This window comes from Nicotiana tabacum, chromosome 8, assembly GCF_000715075.1.
Source record: "Nicotiana tabacum cultivar K326 chromosome 8, ASM71507v2, whole genome shotgun sequence".
NCBI lineage: Eukaryota > Viridiplantae > Streptophyta > Magnoliopsida > Solanales > Solanaceae > Nicotiana > Nicotiana tabacum.
Window position 1 is genome coordinate 39,318,990 of NC_134087.1, and position 14,117 is coordinate 39,333,106.

At 37.4% G+C, this 14,117-nt stretch overlaps 1 protein-coding gene across 2 annotated transcripts; it reads right to left on the bottom strand.

Annotated features, from left to right (window-relative positions):
- Window positions 1–787: 787 nt before the first annotated feature.
- Window positions 788–13,785, bottom strand: LOC107759584 (transcriptional corepressor LEUNIG). Of its 2 annotated transcripts, none has more exons than XM_016577560.2 (19): window positions 13,506–13,785; window positions 13,324–13,404; window positions 12,332–12,429; window positions 12,122–12,231; window positions 9,937–10,302; window positions 9,766–9,860; window positions 9,315–9,393; window positions 9,148–9,220; window positions 8,891–8,940; window positions 6,678–6,980; window positions 6,310–6,534; window positions 5,052–5,297; window positions 4,829–4,946; window positions 4,109–4,218; window positions 3,816–3,965; window positions 2,893–3,048; window positions 2,664–2,780; window positions 1,882–2,088; window positions 788–1,161 (listed from the first exon to the last, which is right to left on the bottom strand). In XM_016577560.2, the coding sequence occupies exons 2-19, from the start codon at window positions 13,353–13,355 to the stop codon at window positions 1,018–1,020; spliced, it is 2,679 nt and encodes an 892-aa protein (XP_016433046.1). In that variant the 5' UTR covers window positions 13,356–13,404; window positions 13,506–13,785; the 3' UTR covers window positions 788–1,017. The 2 variants fall into 2 exon arrangements, with proteins under 2 accessions (XP_016433046.1, XP_016433043.1); XM_016577557.2 differs by having other exon boundaries at window positions 4,829–4,970.
- Window positions 13,786–14,117: the final 332 nt, after the last annotated feature.

A 14,117-nucleotide genomic window follows, 5' to 3' on the forward strand; every position in this document is an offset into this window, starting at 1 on the left:
GACACCACATCATTGTAATCATCATTTTCAGTCATCAATAAAATCATCATCAGCATTCAAAACCCAATTCTCTCTCAGCTTCCGCAATTGACCATGTCAGCTTATTTAAGCTATTTTAGCACTTAAAATTGTGTAAAGTACGCTTACATTTCTTCTTTTGATCAACCCCATTCTGAACTGTACAAGCTTTTTAAAAGCATATATACCTTTTTGCATGTAGATATCTATTCAGCATAAACCATCAGGTTGGAAGATCTTCCCCTTCCATTTCTTGAGAGCTTCAGCTCAATCAACACTCCATGTTTGTATTTTTTTTATTTATTATTTTATGTGGTATTCATTCCAAGTTGTTAAACTGAAGTTGGAAGAAAAAAAAAATAAAAGGCAGCCTGGTGCACTAAGCTTCTGCTATGCGGGTTCCGGGGAAGAGCCAGACCATAAGGGTCTATTGTACGCAGTCTTACCTTGCATTTCTGCAAGAGGTTGTTTCCACGGCTCGAATTTGTGACCTCTTGGTCACATGACAGCAACTTTACCAGTTATGTCAACACTCCCCTCCGGAAGATGACAAGCAATATTTATGATAGTCTGGAAATTTCAGACAAAGGAATGGATTCACTCAATCTAACTTATGTCAACACTTTAAGGGGACATAGATGGAGAAACTTAAAAGACTAAACACCCTTGTAAAATTTGGAAAAACTGATATGTACACTCACTGAACCAACTACACCTGATTATTCCAATTGATATAACCACTTTGGAGGGAAAAAAACATAGCAGAAAGTTGACAACAAATTTTCTTCTTTTAGGTTTTCATAATATAAAGTTAGGTACCAGCAGTCAAGATGAGCAGGGAATGGGGTTAGTACATGGTTCTTTCAGGCGCAACCGAAAAAAATAACAGAATACAAAAGCTAATGCTAAATAACAGACACAAAACATCTCTTCGGAAACCGGTAAAAGATTTTACAGTGGACATACAACTGGGGCTAAGCATGGATGATGGTACATATCTTACTTCCAAAGCTTAACAAACTTGTCATGACTGGCTGAAGCAACTAAACCTGCAACTGTCGACACAGCCAAGGAAGCAATTAATCCTTCATGTGCTGTGAGAGTCATTGTCTTGTTCTCATTCATGTTCCATAGCTCCAACGACTGCAAAATGCACTATATGCATTAGAATTTGTGAATCAATTCCAACATAGACAGAGCTGAGTGATTTCTTCCCCTCTGCCTAAGCCTTGGTGAACAGAGTCATCCGGTACTTTTACTAGTAACTTTTACTAGTAGAAGATAGTAGGTATTCGGTGGAATAGGTAGAGTGCATGCAAGATGGCCCCAACACCACAGTAATAAAGAAAATCACCTCAATTATTGATCCTTTGGGGGGGGGGGGAGGGGGTGCACGACATCTGGGAATTTGGGTATGTAGAGTCAACTGAGTATTAGAAAGTCTATGTTAAACTATGAACAAAATGGTATGAAGAGATAAAAAGAAAGAAATTGAAGGCTTAAGATTAAAAAAGTTAGAAACATGGAAGTGAAGATATTCACATCACAAAGTCTTTCGATGTTCAGTCATGGGAAGGAAAAAAGAAGATATTTTGCCATAGTGAAGGTGCAATGAGAAATAGGTTGTTTTCCAAGACCTCCTTAAATCATACAACAACCGCATTACATGGTTAATTTCGAATATTCAGTGTTAGCGAGACTAGCCTCTAGGATTGGTTTTTTGGTTTAAACTAGAGAGAAATACATTTCACAAAATAAGATGTTTAGTATATTCTCTGCTGAAATGTGTTACCAGAACCAATATCCACTATATCTTGGGGAAAAAACACGGAAGTTTTACAAAATAATGTAGATATGACTTGCCTGGTAACAGCCGATTACAAGCAATGATGAATATGTAGGGTGGAAAACACATGAGTGGAATTTGTTGCCATTTGAACTAAGCTCATGTAGACAGTCCCCTTCACTACCCGACCTCAATGTCCAAACCCTGACAGAGTCTTCACTAACCGATGCTAGGAGCTCGCCTGAGGGATCCCAGCAGACAGAATGAATTGGTTTTGTGTGACCCTTCAGAAACAAATCAACAATAGCAATATGTTAGCCACACCACGGTCTGGAAACACAGGCAGAGCTATATTGAAACATATGGTAATAGTTATTAGTGCATGTAAGCAGTCTTGGAGAAAAGCAACTAGAGAAGTTATCATTTACCTCTCCTAAGACTTTCTATGTCAGGTCATACTTTATTATGGGTAGGTAGCAGGTGCCAGTTCTCATTAACCATGTGAAAATCCTAAACTTTGCAAATGTAATAAAAGCAATATATAAAGCAATCGTAACTAGGGAAACAGAAGTTTCACGTCACTAAAAGAACCTTATAATTGTCAATCAAGCTTTTTGATAAAACCCATGTTCTTAGCCTACATGGAAATTTGTTCAACATGATCCCATTCATATATTTGAAGGTTGGATAAGGAAAAAATAAATGATTAAATCTCTCATAATTCTTCTAAATATCTTAGTTTTCCAAGTTGTTGAGATGGATTAGCATCTTTCAACTTTCGAAAGAAATTAGAGAAACACTAAAATAAAACAAAGTTAGTAACTTAAGTTGTACGGGCTTGTCATTAAGGAACACCAACCTTTAACGAATGCCGACAAGCTTGTGTCTCCACATCAAGTATCGATACAACATTCTCGGCAGCCGCAGCAAGATATCTACCGATGCGGGGCTGAAATCTTACCTGAGCCGTCCCACCCTACTCGAGACATGAAATAACATTAAGAAGAGATGGAAGATCATATAATTGTGCATCACTGTCCCTAATCCCCTGTTCCAATGTACATATAACAGTAGACGAACAATTTTACCTTGAACACTCTTGTGCAGCTACCATTGTTAATACTCCAATATCTTATCTCACCATCACCATCACAAGAACAGATCAGATCTTCTTTATTGGGATGGAAATCAAGTGACATTACACCAGCAGAATGCCCAGTGAAAGTCCGAAGCGAGTAGCCCGGCTGAAAACAATTGCAGGGGGAGTTAGGAAACTTCAAAAAGAACAAAGCAAGACAAGTAAGTCTGATTCTTTTCTTCTTTGGTCACTTAAGTTTACTGCACTATGGCCCTTCCAAAGATGTTCATTAATGCATTTTTTTTCCATGAAGTGATTCCTTGATGGCACCGAGAAGATGAATAGTATGTTCAGTAATGCAATTTTACCACAACCTCTCTCCTCTTAACCACTTAAATGAATTTGAATTGACAAAATGACAGTCCTAAAGTGTTCCACCCATTCTAAAGAAGCCAACTTGGTTTCCTTCAAGGTCGAACATCGATACAGGCCGTCTTCAAGGTAATTTAAATATCAATACATCCGCTCTCGATTAATAATATTATTAATCTAGATGGATTCAATCAATTTTAATCATATTTACCCCTTTTAGAGGTATATATACTACTTCCTGACCTCACAGCAAAAAAAACAAATAAAAAATATTGACACACAAAAGCTCAGTGGACAAACTAAATATTTTAGTAAACCGAAGATAATCTTACTTTATGCTGTGTTTAATTCGAGATCTCTAGGAGAGGTATCAAACTGAACGAACCTAGAAGTGCCAAAAATATATATCCCAAAACGGATATAGAACAAACTCAAGGAAACAGCTTATTTTTTAATGGATACTCAAGGAAACAACTTGGGTGGGAATAATCTGAATATAAACATAAAATATGTTAATAATAAGAAATAAATTATGAAACGCTAAAGACAGCATCAACTAACATTGTCAGCATCCCAAACCCTGACAGTTTTGTCAAAAGAAGATGTTGCAAGTCTTGCCATGCTTGGACTGAAACGAACATCAGTTATTAGCGACGAGTGCTCCTCAAGTGTTGTTTTTTGCTTCAAGGTATCAGTATACCATAAAACAGCCTGAAACGAAAGATAGAACATAAACAGTAAAGTTATTTCTTTAAGAACCACTAAGACAGCATTAAGCACCATAACAACAACGCATTGCTTCGACGCTACAGAAATACACTTTGAAACGAAATCATTGATACTTCTACACTAACCTTTTTGTCATGACCTCCACTAGCTAGCAGTTTTCCATCAGAGGAAAAGTGACAACAAACAACTTTACTGGCACTAGCGCGAACAGAATTCACTTCATTGAATGTGAACCCTATAATCAAAGGTTCTTCTAGTCAGAATATACCCCCATTCATAATTCAAGATAAACTAGGAAGCCAACTCATTTCCTAGTTGACAAATTATAGATAAAATTCATGTTATTTGCTAATAAAAAGCACCATGAATTGACTTTAAACTACAACTCTTCACAACCAACACCCAATCTGCAAAACAACAATTTCATAAACCTTTATGAAACAGATACCATAGACATACAGAGATATTAGAAAGTAAATGCACCACAGAAAGGAACATTCTTTTGTTGGTAATCTGTGGACAACTATTAATCTCTTTCATTTTCTTTTCTTTCTTTTTTATGGGGGCAGGGATTAGCTGAAGTAGAGGCATTCTACAGGACGCATGCAAGCTTCCAGAAATCAAAGTACCAAACAATAAGTTAAGATCTGATTTAGATCTTGAAAGGCTTAGAGAGATGAAAGCATTGTGGCTGTCACTGGCTAGTTAACAGAGCTTCCATGTATAAATTTTTCCACAACTAAAACACAGAAGGAAGAGGCGTCATATACAACTGCTGTTTAGTACAAGACTACACAAAATTCAGGACTAAATTTAAGTCACGGAACCAAGTACACCTCACTAACCTTTACTGACATCCATACCGCGACCAACTGTATCCCGAGGATCGGCCTCATCGTGAGATAAAAACGACTCAACATTATCATCAAGAGAACCATCATCCACAAACCGATCCATATCAGCCTGCACAAGATCTTTGTCATCCCACTGCCAAAATTGCATTCAATGAGGACTGGAACAACCCATTAAGGTTTCATCCACTGGCACAAGATAAAGTATTTCTATTACCAATTGATTCGATGGCGACGTAAGAGTGCCATTATTATCTGCTCCAAAGATCATCAATGGTTTTGAAGAACTTCCACTATGTTGCAAGGCAGGCATTGAAATCACATCTCCAGGTGTGTGAGTCGATGGTGTCGAGGGAGCAGAACTTGGGGAAGGTCCAGCAGTGTTTGCAGTTCCTGAGCTATTGGCAGGCCCTGAAGATGAAACAGGATGTTTTCTCTTTCTCCCAGTCTGGTTTTTTGAAGCCTTGAAAGACAAGAAAAGCATATTAGGAATTTTAACTTCAAGCCTGCGAACTTGAGATTAACAGTCTCCAATATGGTAATCTTTCCATTGACCCCTTTTAAGTCATGAGAGATCAAGATCTCCTATCAATAAACATATTACATAATATTTCCACTTCATATTCTATGGTGCTTGGGATGAAACAAACTAAACCATTAATAGCATGTTAGGATCATCTAGCAAAAAAGTAGCATGCAAGGGTCAGCACAACCTGGATGAATTATATTAACATGAGAAATCCTCTAGTTTCATAGCAACTTTGTTTATGCATTTAATATTAGATAAGTATTAACTTGAAAGAGTATCTTTTCAAACTAGTGAAGTGCTGAAGTCAAAGATATGCAAGAAGGAAATAAAAGGGAGGGAGGGGGATATCCACGACTATAAACCCAAACACAACAAGGATACTGCAAAATAATGCCCCTAGAAATAGATTGGTCAATTTTATCCATTGCCTTCTCTTTTGTTTTTTTATAAGGATTGCCTTCTCTTTTATCATTCTTCTCCAATGTTTCCTCTACTCCCCCAGGTCTTTTTTTTCTTTTGTTAATTCTCTGTGGATACTTTTCATGGGCCCTCTAATTTCTTTCTTTGCCCCTCCCTCCCCCCTCCCCCAGGGAAGGGGGGGGAGGGGGGTAGAGTAACTAGCCATTCTGCAAAATAGAAGGAAGTGCTGACGTTCCAAAAAGGTAACTCCTAAACCTAGTTCATTAACTCGATTCCTTAGTGCATCCAACAGCAAATGACCGAGAAAATTCTCTCATTAGAATGCAAAACTTCCTTGGTCGAACCAGACTTTGGTTCAGAAATTATATGGTGCTTCTTTCATAAGAAAATATTTTCTGACTGTGCTACAGCATCAATAAGAATCTGGTTTGTTAAACAGTAAAATTTTATGGCACTAAACAAAAGGACCACATGTTTTATGCCGCTAAAAGAAAGTTTCTATGATATAAACCAGAAAAGTAGAGACCTGATCATTTCCCCGAAAAGAATTTGACATGCTTCCATCTCCTGCAACACTGCCAGGGCCAATAATTTTATCTTGTTGCAGACTGTGATTTGAACTCTGTGGTTGCGGACCAGAAAGTGTGTGTTGAGGAAGCTGCTGCTGTTGCGACAGTTGTGGATTACCAGTATGCTGTTGCTGCTGCTGCTGCTGCTGCTGCTGTTGCTGTTGGAATTGGGCCATCCTCAACTATACATGAAAAAAGAAGTTCCAGTGATTACAGATGCCAATAAACTATGTGATATGCTGCAATACATAGTCACAAAGTTGACACATGCAAGACCTACAGCTGAGCAGCTAACATTTCACCAAGAGATAACAAGAGATGGTACCTTGAGCAAAATATCTTGTGGAGGACCAGGACCCTGTGAAGCTGAACTCATATTTGGAACAACATCACCAACAGAATTTGAAAGGCCATCTTTGCCCATACTAGAGTTCCGATTACTAAGGAGCATTCGTAGCCTTCTGCTTTCGACGTCACTAGCAGATGGTGAGGTCAAGTTCTGCTGTGCTAGGATAAGTTGCTGCTGGTGTTGAGGTGATAGCATTTGCAGTTGATGAAAGGGCTGAGGACCCTGCATAAAAGACTTTGGCTGCTGGAGAAGCCCCGACGACCTCAGCTGATCATAGCCCTGACAAGCGTGACAGACAAACATACATAAATTGTAAAATATCAATAAAGGTCCAAATATACATCTCAGGCCAGTACCAATAATACTCCCTCTCCTTTTCAATTTATGCATCTTACTTTCCTTTTTAGTATGTTTCAAAAACAGATACATTTCTACATTTTGTAGTTTTAATTCCAATATTCCCATTTTACCCTTAATGACACTCTCTTATAGGAATGACATGGCATGTTTAAGATCACAAGACTCGAGGGGTAATTTTGTATGTTATACACACCTTTAGTTTAAGACCACAAGAATCAAAAGTCTTCTATCCATTCTTAAACTTCATGCCTAGTCAAACTAAGGCACTAAATGAGACGAGTAATATATAACACCAATCTTTTATACACCCAAAAACAAGAAAAAAAAAACTGCCTAAAAGATGGAAGGTTACAACTTTATATTCTTCAAAGTATAAGGGTCCAATCACTTGATTTACCGAGAGAAACCTCATACTAAGACACCTACAAAATAAGCATCAAACTGGACGTGGTGTGGAGGTTGAGGAGTAGTGTAGAAGGTTAGGTGGCCGAGTGGTTTTTCTTGGTATTACTAAGTAGCATTAGTACACAATCTCGTCTTGTTTTTAGTCTTAGGTTTCTATTATTGCTTGTTGTTGCTTTCGTTTTGGTTATCTTACTATCTTGCTGTTTCCGATGCTTTTTTCCATGGCTCCTCATTGTTGTTTCCGGCTGTTTCCTTTTCATTATTGTTGAGCTAATGCTTCACTGACCCAGGACTCTAATGGAAACAACCTCTCTATCTCCACGAGATAGGGGAAAGGTCTGCGTATACACTACCCTCCCCAGAGCCCATTGTGTGGAATCATACTGGATTTTTTGTTGTTGTTGTTGTTGTTATTGTTGTTGTAGTATTTGCAATCTTCAATCCCATGAAAACAACTATGTTATATTCAATAATCAAATTCTGATACATTACATGGTCTGCTTTAGGGGCACAAAAGGTCCACTGCAAGCTTAAGAACTCTCAGTAATTCCAAAGAAAAGATGTCCTTAAAGAATGCTAGATTTCAAAACCCAACGCCTTTTTTTATAAGGTAATAGAATTTCATTAATGAAAGGCATAAATACCCGTATACAAGACGTATACCAAAATAGAGAAACCTCACAAAAAACCAACCCCTTATTCGCTAGCATGACCAAAAGGAGCACACTTCAAGGAAACCACTCATCAGTGGACAAGAGAAATTTTTTAAAAGTTTATATCATTGGGTACCCTGAGTGCCTCCAATTTTGATTCCTATAAAGCAGAACCCAAAGTAGACAAATTTCACATTCACTTCTAACTGAATGTCAACAGGCACTCATCTCCAGAATTGCTAAAATAACTCTTTACCAACATCACGTAAAAGGTTAGAATTCAACAACACTTCTAGACAAGTTGCAACAATGTAATCATGAAACAATTGAGACTTGACCGTGAAAAGGTTTCAGAGGCATTTGCAGAAACACAATACAAAAACTTCTAATACACAAAAACTTCTAATACTGTAATAAGGTATTGGCACAACCAGGTTTTCTATCAACTAACTCCTTTCCCATCAAAAAAATATGTGGCTGCTTCCACTGAATCCTTGGCTAATACCACCATGTTATGACTGCCATTCTTCAGGTAAACCCCACTACATTTTTTCTATAAATAGGTAAACTTAGTTATCTTAATCGAGCCGTATACTGCCCATGTAAAAGTCATAAGGAAACCGATCTTCAGAGACTCATATTGTCATATAGAAGCCAATAACATATAACATTTTCTATTGTGAAATATAATCAAAAGGTATTTACAAGAGATGCACTGTTAAAAAATACTGAAGCAAGCAGAAATTATAAGATGGAATGTTAGAAACCTACAGTGAGGGGCCATCCTTTCAAAGTCAAATTGTTGCCAGCTTGATTTGATCCTAACACAACATAGTTAAGTCAGTTCATCTCTTGATCAAAAAAAAAAAAGGTTCATCTGTAAATCGAGAAATCTTTGACAACTGATCCATGATTCCCAGTTTCCTTTTTAATACCAGCTATTCTAATTAGAAACATAAGCTACATATAAATTAGCAGGTTTGCAAAAAGAAGCAAAAGCACTAAGGAGATCAACAAAGATAAAATACCAGGAATAATTAGTGATCCTTCGGGACCTGCAGCTCGAGGATTAAGTATCGGATTGATTTCAGTCTTTATATCCTGCTCAAATGAAGCAACAAACCATGTAGCTAAAGATTATAATTAGTGAAATGAAACTCCTGAAGCAAGAAACAAGAGAAAGACGAATACTGACTGGTGTAGACCCTGGAAGTTGCTGACTACGCCCCTGAACCTGTGGGGACATACTACCGCTGGTACCGTGCAGCATTTGCCTGAAAGTAGCAAACCAGAAACACCTTAGTCCAATTTAGACAGATTAATTATGAATTATAATGTCTTCAGTCAATTGATATAAACTAAACTTCTTGGTTAGACCTAAAGAAATGAACCTATGCTCCAAAATAAACAATTAAAAAGATTCTAATAAAAGTATAAAACAGGTTACTTTATCACCTCCAGCTCCACAAGATGCATGAAGCCTTCCTAGTGGAAATGTTGTTATTTTCAACATTAAGTTCATAGATAAATAATAGTGAAAAGTGAAAACCAAATATTTTTCCTTGCTCTCCTTATTTTTCTATGCTAACTATATGTTTCATTTTGGTATGAACTGAAAATAAATTTAGCTAATTTCATAAGCATACCCTGACGGCTGCCCAGCTGATCCAGGTGCTGCAGATTTCAACATAGAAGCGTGATTTGGATCTAAAAGCTGACTGACATTCTCACCGAATCTTTGCTGAAAACAATAAAAATTTGAAAGTTAATAGCTGAAAGGCATTAATGCTTTCCAAACCTCCATGCAAGACTGCTACCTTCATAGCTGCATCGTCTAGTCTTTCCTCATACATCTTCGTAGCTAATGCATTTGCAGTTCCAGGATTCTGTCTCAGGAGAGAGTCATTTCCAACAATCCCATTAGTTGTACCATTCAAGAGGTGGTTACCATCTCTGCGCTGCTGTTGCTGCTGAGCCTGCTGCTGCTGCTGCTGCTGTTGCTGCTGCTGCTGTTGCTGCTGTTGTTGTTGCTGATGTTGCTGCCTCTGCATTAAAAGCTGTTGCATCTGCATTTGCTGTTGTTGTTGTTGCTGTTGCTGTTGCTGTTGTTGCTGCTGCATATGTTGAGGCTGTTGGGCTTGCTGCTGCTGTTGCTGCTGCTCCCTTGCCTTCATTATTTGTGTCTGCAATTTCCAGATTTACATTAAAGGCAAAGCAAATGAAAAGCTGCGCAAAACCTTGTAATAGATGAACTTTCAACAGGCCAACCTATAATGTGGCATTCATGAAATAAACATTATATTGGTAGAAAGAATGACAGCTCATTCTAGAAGCCCCATAGGAAACTTTTTATCCTAATGAAATAGTTTACTAACTAAACTAGATTCTCTCTCAGCATCAGATAAACCTTACAGATCCCAACATTTCATGATCCAAACAAATTAAAAAGAATTTTTGATTCGTCTATTTGACTGTACATTAAAGTTGTAGGAGGTTGAACAGTGCATCTGCTGTACATTCAAAGCAAAGCAAATCAAACATCTCTGACCACATAACAGATCATCAACATGCTAAAAACTCATATATCTAAACTAGATTATAGTAGGAATACAGGCAATTTAAAAGAGACAGAGCCTCTAGAATTCATTATAATAGGTACAGATGCTTGGTCAATAGATAGAACTGATTCCATGTTGTATTCCTGCACAGTAAGATAAGAAAATTTCTGACAAATCTGCAGTCTGGTCACATGGACAAAGGCATGGACCGACAAGGACCTAAATATGAATGGTTGACGCGGTTGGTGGACAAGATGCGGGAAGCAAGGCCGAGATGATTCGGACATGTGAAGAGGAGGTGCCGAGAAGCCTCAGCGAGAAGGTACGAGAGGTTGGCTATGTTGGGTCTTAGGGGTGGTAGAAGTAGGCCAAAGAAGTATTAGAGAGAGGTGATAAGACAGGACATGGCACATCTGCAGCTTACCGAGGATATGACCCTTGATAGGAGAGTATGGAGGTCGAGAACTAGGGTAGAAGATTAGTAGGTAGTCGAGCTTTTCTTTTTTAATACCTGTAGTATCATTATTATTTGCAGATGTCCTTACACTTAGATCTCTATTACTACCGGTTGTCTTTTTTGCTTCGGTTATTTTATTATCATGTTGTTGTTACTTCTTGTTCTTTGTCTTTTTTCCATGGCTTTCCCTTTACTGTATTTCTTTTCAACTATGTTGTAATTATGTTTTTCTTGAGCCGAAGGTCTATCAGAAACAGCCTCTCTACCTCCACAAGATAGGAGCAAGGTCGGCATACACACTACCCTCTCCAGACCCACTTGTGAGACTACACTGGGTTTGTTGTTGTTGTTGGGTTCATGTGGTTGATGAGTGGACCCAGGACATATAGAATGTCCAAAATTGGGGTTCTTCGCAGCAATCCCATGCACCGCAAAAGAATGTACGCAGCCTTACACCTACCCTGGAAGGGCAGAGATATTGTTTCTGATAGACCCTCAACTAAAGAAAAGATGGAAGAAGCACTGATAGCAAGTAATAGCTAGAGAATATATTTAGAAAACTAAATCCAAGATAGCAATAGAGAATATGAAAGAAGTAATGATAACAAGCAACAACAATACAAGGTATGTAGTGATTAAGTGAAAAAATTAAGAAGCGTAGCTATCTTTTGGCGCAGCTGGTGGCTCTACAAAATATTGAGACAAGTGGAACCAACAACTTTCTAATCAAACAAATAACTTAATACAAGCCAAAAGGAAAGCATTTTTTAGCATCACTCTTATCTTCACAAGCAGTAACTTCTACTTCCTAGCAATTCTCATGTAACAAAAGAAGGAAAGCAAGGAAGAGAAACTCTTGACAAGAACTCTCAGTAGTTACTTCGTAATTTCAGCTAGGGACGGCAGAAGTAATCATATCGGAATAACTAACTTGGGGACCAGTTGAATAATAAATTTTATAAGACGGAAATTCTCTCATTAACCAACCTCGATATAAGAGGCAGCAACTTCGGAGTGCTTCTCATTGGTCCTTGCGATGAATATGTCCCAAAAAACAGACCACCACTCAAATAGAAAACCACCAGGAGCATCGATAGCTGAAAGAAAGACCATCCAAAGGTCAACATAACGAAAACCAGAGAAAATCAACTAGGGAAGTGTAACTCTCCTCTGCATAAGCTCAAATTATAATCTCACCAACAGGGTCAGATGACACTTTCCCTTCAGCTTGAAAAGCCTGAGCAGAAGCCTTTAAATCTCTCTTCACCAAATAATCATGAATATAGACATCTAGCCTGTCCAAAGTACCAAAGGCACTGTGTCAGTTAACGCAGTAGATACCGCAATAGAGATATAGATTGGTCCGAAACAGAAAATGAAAACCTGATTGCGCTCGTCGCCAGGTGTGATCGAATTGATTATAGAAACATGAGTTCAATTAGTCACTGACTAGTAAGCAGGAAAAATATATACGAACGAGTAAACACTTGACAATCAGACAACGTTTACTTACTCTTCCTACAAAAACAAGATCGTGTATTTTTTGTTTAACTTTTTTCACTAATGATAAACAATTGGAGCTTGAAGAGAACCTATTTAACTGCTAGAACTGCGGGTTAGAAAGAGGCCTTACTTTTCACTTGGTTCATGCTTCCAAGAATCTAGATTTGGGAATATTCAGAAGAAGAAAAAAAAGATTTCTTTTTTACTAATTAAATTTGTTCAGTTCTTAACATCAATATTATAGCTATACAAAACCCTTAACACCCAAACACTAACTGCTGCAGTCAGCCAAAGAGAAATCTTCATATTCAGCTGGCTGATAAACACACACACACGTGTGTGTGTGTGTGTAGAGAGAGAGAGAGAGAGAGAGAGAGAGAGAGAGAGTTTTTAAGCGACAAAAATCACAAAATCAATACCATATCAAAGCTTAAAGCTGTGCAAACCCTAGCAGCACAAGAGCTAGTGAGTAAAGACTAGAGCTTTCTTCAACAAAATACATACCAAAACACATAAAACACAAAATTAAACATACCCAAAAGTGCAAATCTGGCTAAAAGGAACGAAACTATCCAAAAATTGGAACTTTAACACCTAACCCAATACCCAAAAACTGAAGCAAGCAAGAAAAGGAAAAATAAATAATGCACAAACAACAAACATATACTTCAATAAGAAAAGCTTACATTTTATCAGCTTCCCAGTTTGTTTGAGACATGTTGTTTAGTCCAACAATTCAAACAAACTTTCCTTAATAATGTCAGATCCTTGAAAAATCAAAAAAAAAAAAAATGGTCACTAATTAATTGAAAACAATAAACAGAATAAAGAGTAGAGTTAGACAAAGCATAAGTGTGTTTGTATATACCCTTTTTACATTTGTGTTTTTTGCATATAAAATTGGAATCTTGGAGAATGGATGGACAGAAAGACTGATGAAAAAATAAAAAAATAACTTTTTTTTTATTTTCTACAGGGTTTTTTTTTTAGTGTTTTATTCAACTCTGTTTTTCTCAGGGAACTGAAATTCTCTTTCTTTTTCTGATGATGGGTTTTGGAGAAAAAGGGATTGGATTTGCTGGAGCTGATGTTGCAGATATTGTAATTGTTCTGTAAGTTGAATTTTGCATAACAAGCCCTTGCTTCTTATCTAATTTTCAATACATGTCCTCGTAGAATAAAGCTGATTTATTCTTAGTTCAAAAAAGCCCTTTAATATTGAGTAATTAACCTTATAACCATCTGTAAAATAGAGTTGATTATTATAAGTCGTAGGGACATAAATGTCATTTAAAGTATTTGGTCTTTCGACAGATGGTACTAACGCTGCAGTATATTTGTGTACAAAGTCCCTTAATTTTAGTGATTTTGCGTTTCTTTTTTCACATTCTAGATCTTCAATTCTTCATTAATTTAATCTAGAGCCTTATGAATTGATCAATGTCGGGTAGGTTGACAAACTGGTGAAATGACAATTTTA

What these genes read in the sequence shown, in the direction of transcription:
- LOC107759584 (XM_016577557.2), bottom strand. Translation starts at nt 13,355, where the DNA reads ATGTCTCAAACAAACTGGGAAGCTGATAAAAT. An exon ending in AGGATCACTAATTATTCCTG is followed by an intron (nt 8,941 to 9,147) that starts GTATTTTATCTT and finishes ATGTTGTGTTAG; the next exon opens with GATCAAATCAAGCTGGCAAC. An exon ending in GGGTTTGGGATGCTGACAAT is followed by an intron (nt 3,049 to 3,815) that starts GTTAGTTGATGC and finishes AATTGTTTTCAG; the next exon opens with CCGGGCTACTCGCTTCGGAC.